The following is a 13,362-nucleotide window of genomic DNA, read 5'->3' on the forward strand; positions in this document are numbered from 1 at the left end:
CATTTTTTCGGTATTTTTCCCCAGCCCTAGTTCATCGTTCATAGTTCGATGTTTGTTATGAAAATATTTTGTACGATTAATATGAACAAACTTGTAATGAACACACACCCATTCATTCAATTGAATAAGCACAAAATTATTTCTTACAATTAGAGCCTAAAATTTGGTTTTAATACCGATTGTTGCGTTTGCAACGGAACACTTAGCTAGTTGGATTTTAATTAATTTAATTAAGGCTCAATTTAAATTAAACTAACAAAATACTATTATTTTGGACTATTGAACACAAATTCACAGCTCGTTCATATCCAAATAACGAGATTCTGGCTTCTTTTTAATTTAATTTATTTCTTGTGTTTAACATTCTAATATCCATTATTTAATTGAAATCGGCTACCAACTTTAATTGAATAATACTCCCCATGTCACATCTCGAAAAAATCAATTTCTTTTCGGCACGATTTAAGGAAATGATATTCATTGAGTTAAATAGAGAGATAATAAAATAAGAGAGAAATTAATGTGTTGTTTTTTAACAAGAAAAGAAAATCAATCATTTGCGGATCTAGGGGGCGTTATTAGGAGATTGGAGATTGGATTGTAATCAAGATTCACGCTTATCGGCAAACGTTGGTCCGTGGGTTGCACACAAATTGAACTTGCCACTGTCTACTTCAATACACGATGTCCTTCATGTTTCACGAATCAAGGCATCACCACCACCCTCGGGCCCTGTTAATTTCCTATATTGTTGATGATCGATGATATTCTTGAGTTACGCCATAACAGGGCAGAAATGCAGTTCACAAATAGCCGGTCAAAGCTATGTGAGAGTTTGCATACGAATTGAAATAATTGAGTAGTCGGTTTGAGAGGGAGGTATTGTATGCAAACAAATCAAATGAATCGTTGAGAAGCAACGTAAATATATGTGGATGAATGTGGTTGGACTTGGAGAATAAGATGCAAGATTAATAAGGTGTACATAAGAAAAAAGGAGACGTCATTGATTCCAAGTGAGGAGAGGAGATGAGCACGTAAGAGCATCCGCAATGGTATATAGGCCAGCAATAGGCTAGCCATTCTCTCCCTTGCCACGTCAGCAACACTAAAAAATCCATCTGCCACATCAGATTTAGGCCAGCCATAGGCCAGCTGTAATAAAAATAATTCAAAATATACTACATTTACGGAATTAAAATCACGATTAAATTACCGAATTAAATTTACGAGACATATACGGGAAAATTCATTAATTTTATTTTTTAAAAAAAGTACATTAACTAAAAATAAAAAAAAATTGCATAAAAAAAAAATCCGGGCTTCCACACACGAGCCACCGCCCCACTCTACTCCTCACTAATTTATTAAAAAAATACATAGAAAAATGTTAGTATGCCTTGAATCCGTTATAGTTTGTCGCTAGCCGAACGGGGGTCCCGACGGTATGACATGTTTTTGTTTTAGGTCTTAATTTTGTATTGGGCTAGTTGTTGTTGTCCATCGCTAGATGTTGCTCTTGTACAGAAATTTAGAGATAGAGAAAATCGCGTTTATATAATTTTTTAAAAATAAAAAAAAGAATAAAAAAAAGTTAAAAAATAGCGCTGGCCGATCGGGCCGCCACAATGGCGGCTAGCCGATCGGCAAGCGCGGCCGGCCAGCGACGAGCGATCGGCCAGCCCACACCGATCTGCTCGCCGATTTCGTCCTCGCCGATTGCAATGGTTCGGCTAGCGCGACAAATCGGCTAGCCGGTCGCTAGCCGACCATTGCGGATGCTCTAAACGGACATAATTCATTCACTCATTCATTTCAATTATGTGGAGTGATTTTTAAGAGAAGCCCAAGGTTCTCCATTGTGTTTATTTAGTGCTTATTGTGTGTGTTCGTAATAGGAATATGTAATCCTTATCAGTAATTATCCTATCAAGATTTTGGCGTATCAATTGACGGAGTGAATCATAGTTGTGTTAGGTGAGTGGGAGTGTATATGTGGCACAAAGAAAACAAGAATGCAAATTCAAAAGGAAATAGTAGTAAGAAAATAAAACTAAAAAGGTGGGCGCGGAGAAATTAGAGTTGGCAATTGGCATGGTTGGAAATAAAGAAAAAGAAAATGGGTAGAGAGAAAGAGAAGAGTGAAGTGAAGAGTCTCAAGCCTTCCTCCCTCCCTCCTCTCTCTCTACCCCCACTTGATCATTATTTATCAACTTCTCCTCAAACAATTCACTTTCTCTCTTATATATAATGCGTGCAGATTGATACTCCACTTACCTAACCTCAATTTTCATTGTAAATACATCTCCTTTCGTCTTGCTAAGGACTTTGAAGAATGAAGAAAGGCTCATTAGCTCCAAATCTCAAGCTCTCCGTCCCACCTCCTGATGACATCTCTAAATTCCTGTACTACACTACTTCTTTTTCCTTCAATTTCTTTTTTTGCATTTCAATTCATTTGGATTTCCTTGAGTTTGTGCAGGACCGGCTCGGGGACGTTCAAGGACGGCGATCTCTTGGTTAACAGGGATGGGGTTCGGATTGTTTCAAATACTGATGTTGAACTTGTAAGATTATTCTTTTTTTCCTCAATTTCTTTCTTCTCCTCTTTTAGCTTATTCTGATTCTCTACTGCATTTCTCACTATTGCTTTTTTGCACATTTCTATTTTGCAATGTTATGTTTCCTTGCCTCTGTTGTCGAGTTTCTTTTTATATCTATTCAGTCGATTTTGATGTGTTTGCCATTTGGCATTTCGCAAAAGATTTGTGTTTACTTACTTTGGGGGAAATAATGAGCTTAGATATTCAGATTAACTCGAGTTTGGAGATAGACAACTTTCGATTCTCAAGATATGAGTATGCTAGATCTGGTACAAGTGTATGAACTTGTTTGTATCCATCGAAACTTGCGCTTCATTTTCTTGCATACTTTGTGCTTCAGCCAGCCTTGATTCAGCCATCAGATAACCAGTTGAGCTTAGCTGACTTTGATGCAGTGCAAGTCATTGGTAAGGGAAATGGAGGTGTTGTGCGTTTGGTGCAACACAAATGGACTGCACAGTTTTTTGCACTTAAGGTACTGATGGTCTTCATCCTTTTGTGTTTAGTATATTTAAAATGAAATGTAGAATTTGATGGTTGTTCATGTTTGATTGACATGGAGAAATATATTTGGGAGTAACCTTATAGATTCTAATATACCATAATGTATCTAATTTGAGTTTAGTACTTGCATAGCTGGAAGAAGCCTTGTGTTTCTACTTGTTTGTATTTTAAACCTAAATCCATAAAGCAGAACACAGATCTTAGTGGATGTCTCTCTGTAACACATGCATCCAAGTTATCATAAGTTTTTCTGAAGTAATTTGCACCTTACTATAACTCAACGAACCAAACCTTGTTCTACTGGAAAATGTTTCAGCACAATTTCTTTTTCTTGTCAAGTTGAATATGACTGGATAGGCCTACCCTTTTCCAAGCTTTCAATGAGTTGATGGATGATGTTGTGAATTAATAGTGTAGGAAGTTATTCATTTATTTATAAAACATGGGATCAGCTTATTTTATGATTTGATACCATATGTTAAAAATATTGTTAGATTTTGTTCTCTACGGTGAATGTGGTTAGCATCTAATATGTGGCATTCTTCACTTCTAAAGCTTCTAACTGCTGTATCATTTCTTTGACTTTGTAGATGTGTCACCGATAAACTTTCCTCTCAAGAAAACATACACAGGCACACACGCACGTAATTTACATATATTGAGTATGTAGTCCGTATCCACGAGTTAGAAAGAATCAACCAGCATGAGAAAGAAATAAGCTTATTGTGGTAATGTAATGGAGTACTAAACAAGAGATCGCCTTCCTTAGACCAAGTTTGCAAATATTATGTGATAGAGATGCATAATAACCACTGACATCTATCTTCTTGATTTCTTGAATGATATCAGGTCATTCAAATGAATATTGAGGAGTCTGCTCGCAAGCACATTGCCCAAGAGCTCAAAATTAATCAGTCATCTCAATGTCCATATGTTGTGGTTTGCTATCAATCTTTCTACGATAATGGTGCAATCTCCATCATCTTGGAGTATATGGATGGAGGGTCTCTTGCAGATTTCCTTAAGAAAGTTAACAAAATCCCAGAGCCTTATCTTGCTGCAATTTGCAAACAGGTATTGCATGTGTGCGCCATGTTCTCTTTTTCTGATAGTAGTTATATTGAAATTCTCATCATGCAATTATAGGTACTCAAAGGTCTCTGGTATCTTCATCACGAAAAACATATCATCCACAGAGACCTCAAACCTTCAAACTTATTAATAAACCACAGAGGTGATTGCAAGATCACCGACTTTGGAGTCAGTGCAATACTTGCCAGCACATCTGGTCTAGCTAATACTTTCGTTGGCACTTACAACTACATGTCTGTGAGTACTCTTTCCATTACATGAATTAATACCTTCCACCAACATCACTGTATTTCGTGCTAATATCTTTCCTGGGGTAATTGATATAAACATGCTATTAAATTTGCCCACCTTTGGCTTCAGATGTGTCCTCATATCACTCATATGCTTTAATTTCAATGCTTAACCAGTAACCCGATTTTTGTTCTGAACTCTTCGTTGTTGCTCTTCTGCATGCTTAGCCAGAGAGAATCATCGGAGGCACATATGGTTATAAAAGTGACATCTGGAGCCTCGGTTTGGTTCTCCTCGAGTGTGCAACAGGAGAATTTCCATATTCCGCGCCTCAGGCTGAGGGATGGATCAATGTATACGAGCTGATGGAAACCATTGTCGATCAGCCTGTGCCTCGTCCACCTTCAGATCTATTTTCTCCAGAGTTCTGCTCATTTATCTCTGCTTGGTAATACACTAAATCTAATGCCTGATGATAAAATTTCCCACTAGCTTGAAGTGTGCTAAAAATGGTTTTAATAACATGGTCATTTATAATTATTTACTGTTTGAAATAATTTTTCTGTACTCTTTAGTATCACAATTATACTGTGTATAAAATTGTGCTTAAATGATTGTGAAAGCCTTTTTTGTGATGAAGATGTATGGAAGAATATTACGGAGTAATAGTTTCTCCATCTCAATTTCTTCTCTTACTTTAAAGTATTTCATTATCATTTATAAGGGTATGCAGAAAGGTTCTGTAAAATGGATTGAACTGCTTTATTCAACATCTTCGTAATCTACTTATTGATCTAATTCTTGAATTTTTTTTGTCCATACCTGCTTAGTACTTGCATCCTTCTATAGTAAATAGGCACCTTACCAATCTTTTGTGAAATTTGAATTCTCAGTGTGCAAAAGGATCCTAAAGATAGGCTATCGGCGAACGAACTCATGGTAAATCTTATCATGTGTAGGATAAACTCAGTTTATGGACTTCTTGGTGATTAACCTGATGTGTTTTCTGAAATTCAGGCACACCCTTTCATCACTAAGTATGACGATCTTGATGTTGATCTTTCGGTGTACTTCACCAGTGCAGGACCCTCACTGGCCACACTGTAATCAAGGTTTGATCTATACCTCAATATTGTTACTATTAGCTAACGACGTATAACAATATCATTCCGTTTGTTGTAAGTTGTAACTTAAGCATAGCTTTGAGAGATGCATGGCTAAGTTGGTCAATAGCACATGTAAAGCAATGTTACTAATAAGGCAAAAACTTGTGTTCATCCAAATCCATGGTTTGTCCACCTCGTTCTGCAATCATTTAGGATCTAATAATCCTTTGTTAGCATTTATTAATCACAATTAGGGTGTAATTAGGATGTACGCCGTGGAGTGTGCCTCCACCAATAATCTATCATCTATGGCCTTAAGTGCCTTAGTTTTCTTTGCTAATTGGATATGTTTGTTCCTATAAATTTACTTTTCTTCCAATAATTTGCAGACCAACAGAATGTTTGTAGCAGTTAACATGAGCTGCAACGATTGCAGCATTACTGCATATTATGGAGATCACATCTTCGCGGCTGTGAACATGGAACGAGGCGGTCCCGTTCTGGCTCTCCCATCCATTCGGCACTGCTTCTGAAATCACCATTTGTGCAACGTTATGTGAGGAATACTAAGATAAGGATTTGTAGGTCTCCTTTTTTTTTTTGTATGTTAGTCGGAATTTCTCGAGGGATATATGATGATTCTGGTTGATGTGTGAGTATGTTGTAAACTTTTATATTAATGAACCCATTTTGTGATTTTCAATTCAAAAGCAATTCCATCTTGACATTGTAACGAAATTAAGCCACAAAAATACATGAATTATTTACACAGTTTGTAATTATGTGACTGGGTTTGGTGGTGCTACTAAACTGGAGTTTTTCTCTATAATTTTCTAATACAATTATATGAAGATTAGATAAATACAAACTGCTTGCAGGAGAAAGCAAGAATCCAGTTAGTATTTGTATTTCATCTCCGTTTGAAACAACTAACACAGATTCAGTAGAATGAGAAAAAAGTCCCAATTGCTTCAACATAGAATAATGGTTTAGGTTTATCTACAACACCCTGCTTCCTTAGTTAAATCATATCATCTTAAAATGCTTTTCTAGAGAGCTACTACTACCTTGCAGGAATTTGTCGACTGCTCAAGGCATAAACTTCCGACCAAGCGAAAAATTTTAGCTGCTCGTTAGAAGGGACAATGAGTTCAATGTGTCACATCTTCCTTTTGAACTTCCTTTGAGCTTTCAAATCCACCACTATCACAGAGATGTTGTCTGCGCTTCCCCTTTTGAAGGCAAGCTTCGAGAGGTACTCTGCTGCCTCTTGTGCCGCTGGGTCACTCCCTGCCCCTCGCTCGCTGGTAAGCATTGTGCCATTCCTCTTGTGCCAGATCAGAATCCTCTTTCGCGCTAGATCACAAGCCTCCTCATTCGTCATCACATCCCATAGGCCATCACTAGCTATAATAAGGCATTCGTCTTCTTTTGTGCGAGGAACAAACATTACTTCTGGATCTGCAACCACATACGGCCTCAAGTATCGATCACCTGCACACGGGGAGGTGCTGCAACTGTTAATGGAGCTAAAGACGCAAGCCAGATAACGTATCCAAATACGAATATATTTAGGGAATATCGCCTATCGTTAGCTAAGGAACACCAATATGATCTTTTACAGTGGGAGGAGCGATATTCGTAGCATCATTTCATCATCTATGGGGTGCAAGAGAGTTTGTGGAAAGCTTTAGGCCACCAAAGAGTTTCTAGAGATGCTTATGGTGCTAAGGAATCACTTAAGCAATGGATCTTTAAAGCAATCATAAGAACATTATATGCAACTAACATATAGGATCACATTTGTTCAACATTTGCAATTAAACCTACATGATCACCCCACAAATGTTTTCCATCCTGGCTGAGCTTCAAGCCTCATTACTTGTTATATTGAATGACATGACAAAGTTTGAAGAGAACGCAATTGTAAGTGTAAGGACTAAGGACTAACTAAATGTATGCCACGCCACGTATGCAAAAAATTCCCTATGATCATGTTAGATATATGGTTTCAAAATTTAGTACTTTATCCTCAGATAGTCAATCTAGTGTAATGCTGGCCATGAATACATCTTTTTCGAGTAGTTGACCGTATCTCAAATTTGGATAAGAATAAAGATCGACGTACCAATGGATCTTGACACTGCAAGCACACCTGAAACACGATATCCATCCCAATTGATGACCTTGCCTCCTGCAGCTTCTATCCTTGCACATTCGTCTTCTCTATTTGGCTGGAAACAGGAATCAAATCATCGCGTTAGATCCATCATAGTATCCGCTGACAATGCATGAACATCTGCAAGATAATAGTTGGTCACGCCAACGACAAATCAAGAATAATAGCTACCTTATGATCCACAGATAATGGCATGGGAACCTTTCCCCGGTTCAAGACTGCCCTCGAATCCCCACAGTTTGCAACAATGATATGAGTGGAACAAACAATCGCAACTGCAGCAGTGGACCCAACCGATTCTGGGGTTATAGGCTCATGCAGGTCGGAAGCAATGTCACCAGCACCATCAGTTCTGGGGAACCCTCCTACTTCATTGTCTAATCTATGAAAGCACTTCTGAAAGATCTTAAGCCATTTCTCCTTCAAGTTGTGCTCACCATGTTCGACCTTCAAATTTTCCTTAGCTGCACCAATCTCGTCGGCTAAAGCTAGATGCATATGCTCTCTGCAGTAGTTAGCTACCTGTACACCAAAAAGTTCTATGATTACATCAAACCTACTAAACTAATAAATGGCGAATACGAAACACTTGACATTTTGAATCTTTACCTGGCAACCTCCATGCCCATCATAAACTCCATATACATGGGCAGTTAAGTCCTTGTATATGGAGCTAAAAAGTGGGGCGTCATTCAACATCTGAGGCGGAATCTTTAGGAATCGCGGAAGGGCTACAGCTGCGTCTTCCATTTCTGCTCTTCTACCACAAACAGATGTTAGTCCCCAAAGAGGTGGTAAACTAAAAGCAACAATAGGCTTATTTATCTTCATTTCCTCAGTAATCTCAACGAGAGAAGCTGAAAAGGTCCTTTTAGGTTCTCTTATCTTGACAGCCTCACCGTTCTCTTCTAAAGAAACGAGATCATCAACTATCTCAGTTGCTATAGTTGCTACCCACGACTCCGATCTCTTGATACTCTGAGACATATTTCTCTTCTTATTTAGACAATCTTCAATGCAAATGTCATTAGGGATATCAGTCACACATTGAGAATCGAGAAACGGATGAACCGCTGGATCACCACCCTTGGACGTATCGAAGTTTGAATCTACCCTAATCAGAACCCCGTTGTGAGGAACATTACAACGAGAATGCCTATTCTCGGAGATGAGAGACATGGAAGGCAGCTTGGTCATGGATGGTTCAAGAAACAGATTTTTCGAAACGTTTGCTATAAGGTCAATCCCAGCAATGTCAACACACGTTGCATAGAGCGATTTTTCTTCGCCTATCAAGTTACTCAGATTAAGTGGAAGGGAAATCTCGTCCATCAATTCTTGGACAATTTGACCTATTTAAACACCACTGAGGTGTTCAAAAACGCTCTCTACACATCCGTGATGAAGCTAAAACCCTATTCAAAATTAAGGCTTTTAATAGAAATCAGAAAGAAGAGATAATGCAGATAAAGTCTCAACATAATAATGAAGACAAATGGAGATATTGAACAGAGAAAGATATTTGGCAGAGTTGATAATGCAGAAAACATCAATTATATATAAATAATGGTGGAATATGCATCAAAACTGGCATAAAATGAGGAATCAATATATTCAAAAGTGAAGAAACAAATATAGTTGTCAGCAAGCACTAGAGGCAACTTCATCATCTCTATTCTTATATTCCTCTTTATCTGTAGCTCTCCATCATCAATTTCAACCATATAAACTCAAGAGATGACATAATCAGTTCATTTAACACATTGAGGTTCTGATTCTCCAAACCAAAATAGAATAAATACTAAGATTGAAGTAATATCTCTCTATTGTTGATTGTTGAAGAACATACATACCTTACAAATACAAGGGTGAAGAAGTAACCAGAATTGTTGATTTGTTTCTTCTTCCCTACTGCTGTATAAATGTAGATTTCAAAATATACCAAAAAAGAGAAAATCCTGTCGATATAAAAAATGCAATCTTTAGGGTCTCCAAGTGTTAAAAATCAGAGGTTTTTGATGACCAGATGTCACCACAGAGAGCAAAGTCGAGAGTCAAAAATTCAGTGAAACAGCACCAAAGGGATAGCTATCACATTTCCCCTCAGAAAAGTGAGTCCCTTAAAAGCATCACATGCATCTCTCAAAAACACATGAAAGGAGAGAGAGAGAAAGGGAGGAGTACGTGTCCCGTGTGTTGAAATCGAATAAATAAACAATTAGTCAATCAAGCAAGGAAGGTAAGTTGCTTACCGTCTCAAATCAAAACAGTGGTGATTGAGTGACAACTCAGGCCTAATAAAGCTTCTTTTTTTCCTTAATTCTTGAGAAACAATAATTAAGAAAGGAGAGCCGAAGAGAGACAATTATGTGTCGAATCGAAGGGGGAACTCCCCAATTTTGCCACCATGTTGTCAGTGTGAAGATTTTCAATCAATTGAGAACAATTGCAGAGTGGGGCCCACCTTAGGGGGGACATGTGTCCAACCAGATGTCCAAATTTTAGTTGCTATCATTCCGTTCAACTAATTTCCATCTTTTTAATTATTATTATTTCTTTTTTATTTTCATTATTGTTTTAGTACATAGGAGTATTTAAAGTGTGGTGACGATGTATTTAGGCACTTTTTTCATGGAAGTTGCCTGTTTGTTGAAGAAATTATTTCAAGTTGGAAATGTGTTCTTTTTTCAATGAATCGATGAGTTTTTGGCCTTCTTCCAACTATCGTAGATTGTTTGTTAAGATATTTGGAAGTCTTTCTTCTTTTTTTTTTTTTCTTCTGGTATCGTAGATTATCAGAATATTTTTTTTTTAATTTCAAGATATATTCTCTCTGACAAGTAGTTTATTATTGGAGTTAAATTGATGATGATTGGCGAAATCTTTTATTTTGAAGGAATTACATGACAAATATTATACATAAACATAAGATATAATTATACTCATAATTATAAAAGATTCCACCATATAATTATTAAAATAGTACTGTACTTACTTTGTTTTTCATGATTTTCCTTTATTATGAACCTGAAAGCAACTTACAATCCTATTAATTAATGCTCTTAATAAGCGTTATTAAGCTTTGTATCTCGTGGAGGGGTAGGCTTCACGGGACCAAGATATTTTCATATTTGACTTTTCTATAAATTGCAGTAACATCTTACTCCCTCCGTTCGCGAATAGGAGTCTTATTTTTCCATTTTAGTCAGTCCACGAATAGAAGTTCTGGTTCACTTTTTACTATAAATGGTAAATGGTCTCACCTTCCATTAACTCATTTCATTCACATTTCATTTAAAACCAATATATACAAATGGGATCCTTATTTCAATAACTTTTTTCCATCCACTTTTCTTAACATTTCTTAAAACCCGTGTCACCTATGAATAATGAATGAGACTCCTAATGGCGGACGGAGGGAGTGCAAATTTACTTTAAAATAATTTTTTTAAGAGTATATTGGTTTTGCATTTCAAAGGGAGTGATTTTTTTCTTATAAAATAGTACTCCATGTGAATTTAGTTTATGATTAACAGGTCGTGGGAGAAAATAACAAGCTTTGAGAACAAAAATATTAAGCAAAAATCGGTAAAATTCCAAATAAAAGGATTCTTCAAATATGTTTGTTACTGTTCCTGTCATGAAAAATAGGGCAATTGTGAATCGAGAAACAAAAAAACGTAAATAGAGACAGAATTTACGTGGTTCACCAACGTTGTGTTGGCTACGTCCACGGGCAAGAACGGAGAACAAATTGTATTATGACTGCGGTTTTCAGATTATGGCTACAGATTGGATCTGTCAGATCACAGAATTATGTGCCCTACTCGCATATAAATAGGCACACATAAAATCCTATCCTAATTTGGAAATATAATCCTATTCCAATTAGAAAACACAATCCTATACAGATTCAAGACATACTAACAGTTCTCAACTTCATAGTTTGGAGATCAGTTTGCTTGGTTAATTATTGCACATTTTTAGGATAAAGACCCTAGAGGTGCCCAAGGTTCAGGAACCGGCGGTTATGGTTCGGAACCGCTAGTTCCGGTTTTAGAAATTAATGAACCGGAACCAAACCGCGAGGGTGTTTCGCGGTTCCGGTTCCAGTTCCAAAACCGTCGGTTTCGGTTCCAAATCGGCGATTTTCCGACGGTTTTTTTACGGTTTTTTGCGGTTCTGGCTTGGTTTCACGGTTTTCAGGCGGTTTTTCGCGGTTTCGGTTTGAACCGCCCGGAACCGGCGGTTCCGGAACGGTTTCGGTTCGAAAATTTTTGAACCTGAACCGAACCACGGTTCAAAAATCGATGGTTTCGATTCGGGTAAATTTTCACAGTTTCGGTTCGGAACCGTAACCGGCGGTTACGATTTCGATTTTAACCGCCGGTTCGGTAAACCTTGGACAGGTCTAAAAGACCCGATTAAGTAATTAATGAGGTGATTAAAATTATCGTTTTTAGTTAATTGAACGATGTCGTTTGAGGAAATATGTGTCACATCCACTTTAATATTCCTACTCTCCATGCCGGCTAAATTTTGCCACCTAATCCATGGGTGGAACATTGTTACCATAATCAAAATTAATTATAGTAATTAAATTCATGAAAAAAATATTTATATTTTTAAATTAAAATTTTATCATTTTGGTTGGTCTTTTGCTTTTATTATGAAAAATATCATATCACGTTGTAAATAATATCAATCCTTTTGATCTTTAATAAATAACATCATGTTTTGAATATAATGTCACCAAACCTAAATTTTATAATATAAAAAACATGACACACTGTCGCACTGAATTTGATGAGAAAATATATCCTTGTAGGGGCGATGCCACATTAAATCTTTTTAGATTAAAATTTGAGCCACGCAACATTATTTTAAAATTATCATAAAAAAGAAATCAAAATACAATAGTCATCTAACATTTTGATTACCTATTCTCGAGTGGACAATGTATTTCATTGGGGATGGAAATTTAAAAAAATCCGCATTAACAGAGTCAGTATTCAAATTTAGAATAGTTTTAATATCAGCCATTTTTATTTCCAAAGTAATAGTAGTATTTTTTTTCTCTTTTAATTTATTTTTTCTTTATCTTTCTTACTTGATTTCTTCTCCAGTTTTATTTTACTCAACTTAACATATTAAATATTTATTTTTTTATTTTTTGTATTGAAAAGAAACATCTCTAACAAGAAACAAAGGAAGGGAGTACTATTTTAAGTGAAGCTAATAATAAAATAGGATAGAAAGAAAATATAATAATAAGTACTGTATTAATCTTTGTCAAGATACATCAATTATCTTAGGATATTTCCATTTAATCACTTACCTTTAGATGAGGTGAATATAAGTTTTGTTTACTTCGACTTTTGACGTTCCTATAAAACTAGTAATTGATGTATCGGAATGGGTAAGAAAATATCTGGATTGACAAAATTATAACCTAACATGCCACCTCACCTCACCTCAACTTACCCATCTCTATCCAACTCAAGCAAATATCTAAATCCAAATTAAAACCTAAATTATGCTAGTACATTTTAATGTTGCAGAAAAGATACATATGTATATGCGTTTATGTTTATGTTTATGTTTATGTTCTATCGCAACTCCAATTTAGTTTGATGACCTTAATAAG

The 13,362-nt window shown here is 36.4% G+C and overlaps 2 protein-coding genes across 6 annotated transcripts; one reads left to right on the forward strand and one right to left on the reverse strand.

The window, feature by feature from the left end:
- Positions 1 to 2,094: 2,094 nt before the first annotated feature.
- LOC125192419 (mitogen-activated protein kinase kinase 2) lies at positions 2,095 to 6,239 on the forward strand. Its single transcript, XM_048089987.1, has 9 exons — positions 2,095 to 2,406; positions 2,483 to 2,567; positions 2,944 to 3,078; positions 3,957 to 4,181; positions 4,254 to 4,436; positions 4,658 to 4,878; positions 5,324 to 5,369; positions 5,448 to 5,542; positions 5,926 to 6,239. Exons 1-8 carry the CDS (start codon positions 2,336 to 2,338, stop codon positions 5,535 to 5,537), a joined length of 1,056 nt encoding a protein of 351 aa, XP_047945944.1. The 5' UTR covers positions 2,095 to 2,335; the 3' UTR covers positions 5,538 to 5,542; positions 5,926 to 6,239.
- Positions 6,240 to 6,485: 246 nt separating this feature from the next.
- On the reverse strand, positions 6,486 to 10,116 carry LOC125192417 (protein phosphatase 2C 7-like). Of its 5 annotated transcripts, none has more exons than XM_048089981.1 (6): positions 9,968 to 10,116; positions 9,569 to 9,673; positions 8,325 to 9,130; positions 7,887 to 8,237; positions 7,665 to 7,770; positions 6,486 to 7,030 (listed from the first exon to the last, which is right to left on the reverse strand). In XM_048089981.1, the coding sequence occupies exons 3-6, from the start codon at positions 9,045 to 9,047 to the stop codon at positions 6,696 to 6,698; spliced, it is 1,515 nt and encodes a 504-aa protein (XP_047945938.1). In that variant the 5' UTR covers positions 9,048 to 9,130; positions 9,569 to 9,673; positions 9,968 to 10,116; the 3' UTR covers positions 6,486 to 6,695. The 5 variants fall into 5 exon arrangements, with proteins under 5 accessions (XP_047945938.1, XP_047945942.1, XP_047945939.1 ...); XM_048089985.1 differs by having other exon boundaries at positions 8,325 to 8,467; positions 9,968 to 10,112; XM_048089982.1 differs by having other exon boundaries at positions 9,569 to 9,629; positions 9,968 to 10,087.
- Between the last annotated feature and the right edge of the window lie 3,246 nt (positions 10,117 to 13,362).

This window comes from Salvia hispanica, chromosome 6, assembly GCF_023119035.1.
Source record: "Salvia hispanica cultivar TCC Black 2014 chromosome 6, UniMelb_Shisp_WGS_1.0, whole genome shotgun sequence".
In the NCBI taxonomy this organism is placed as follows: domain Eukaryota; kingdom Viridiplantae; phylum Streptophyta; class Magnoliopsida; order Lamiales; family Lamiaceae; genus Salvia; species Salvia hispanica.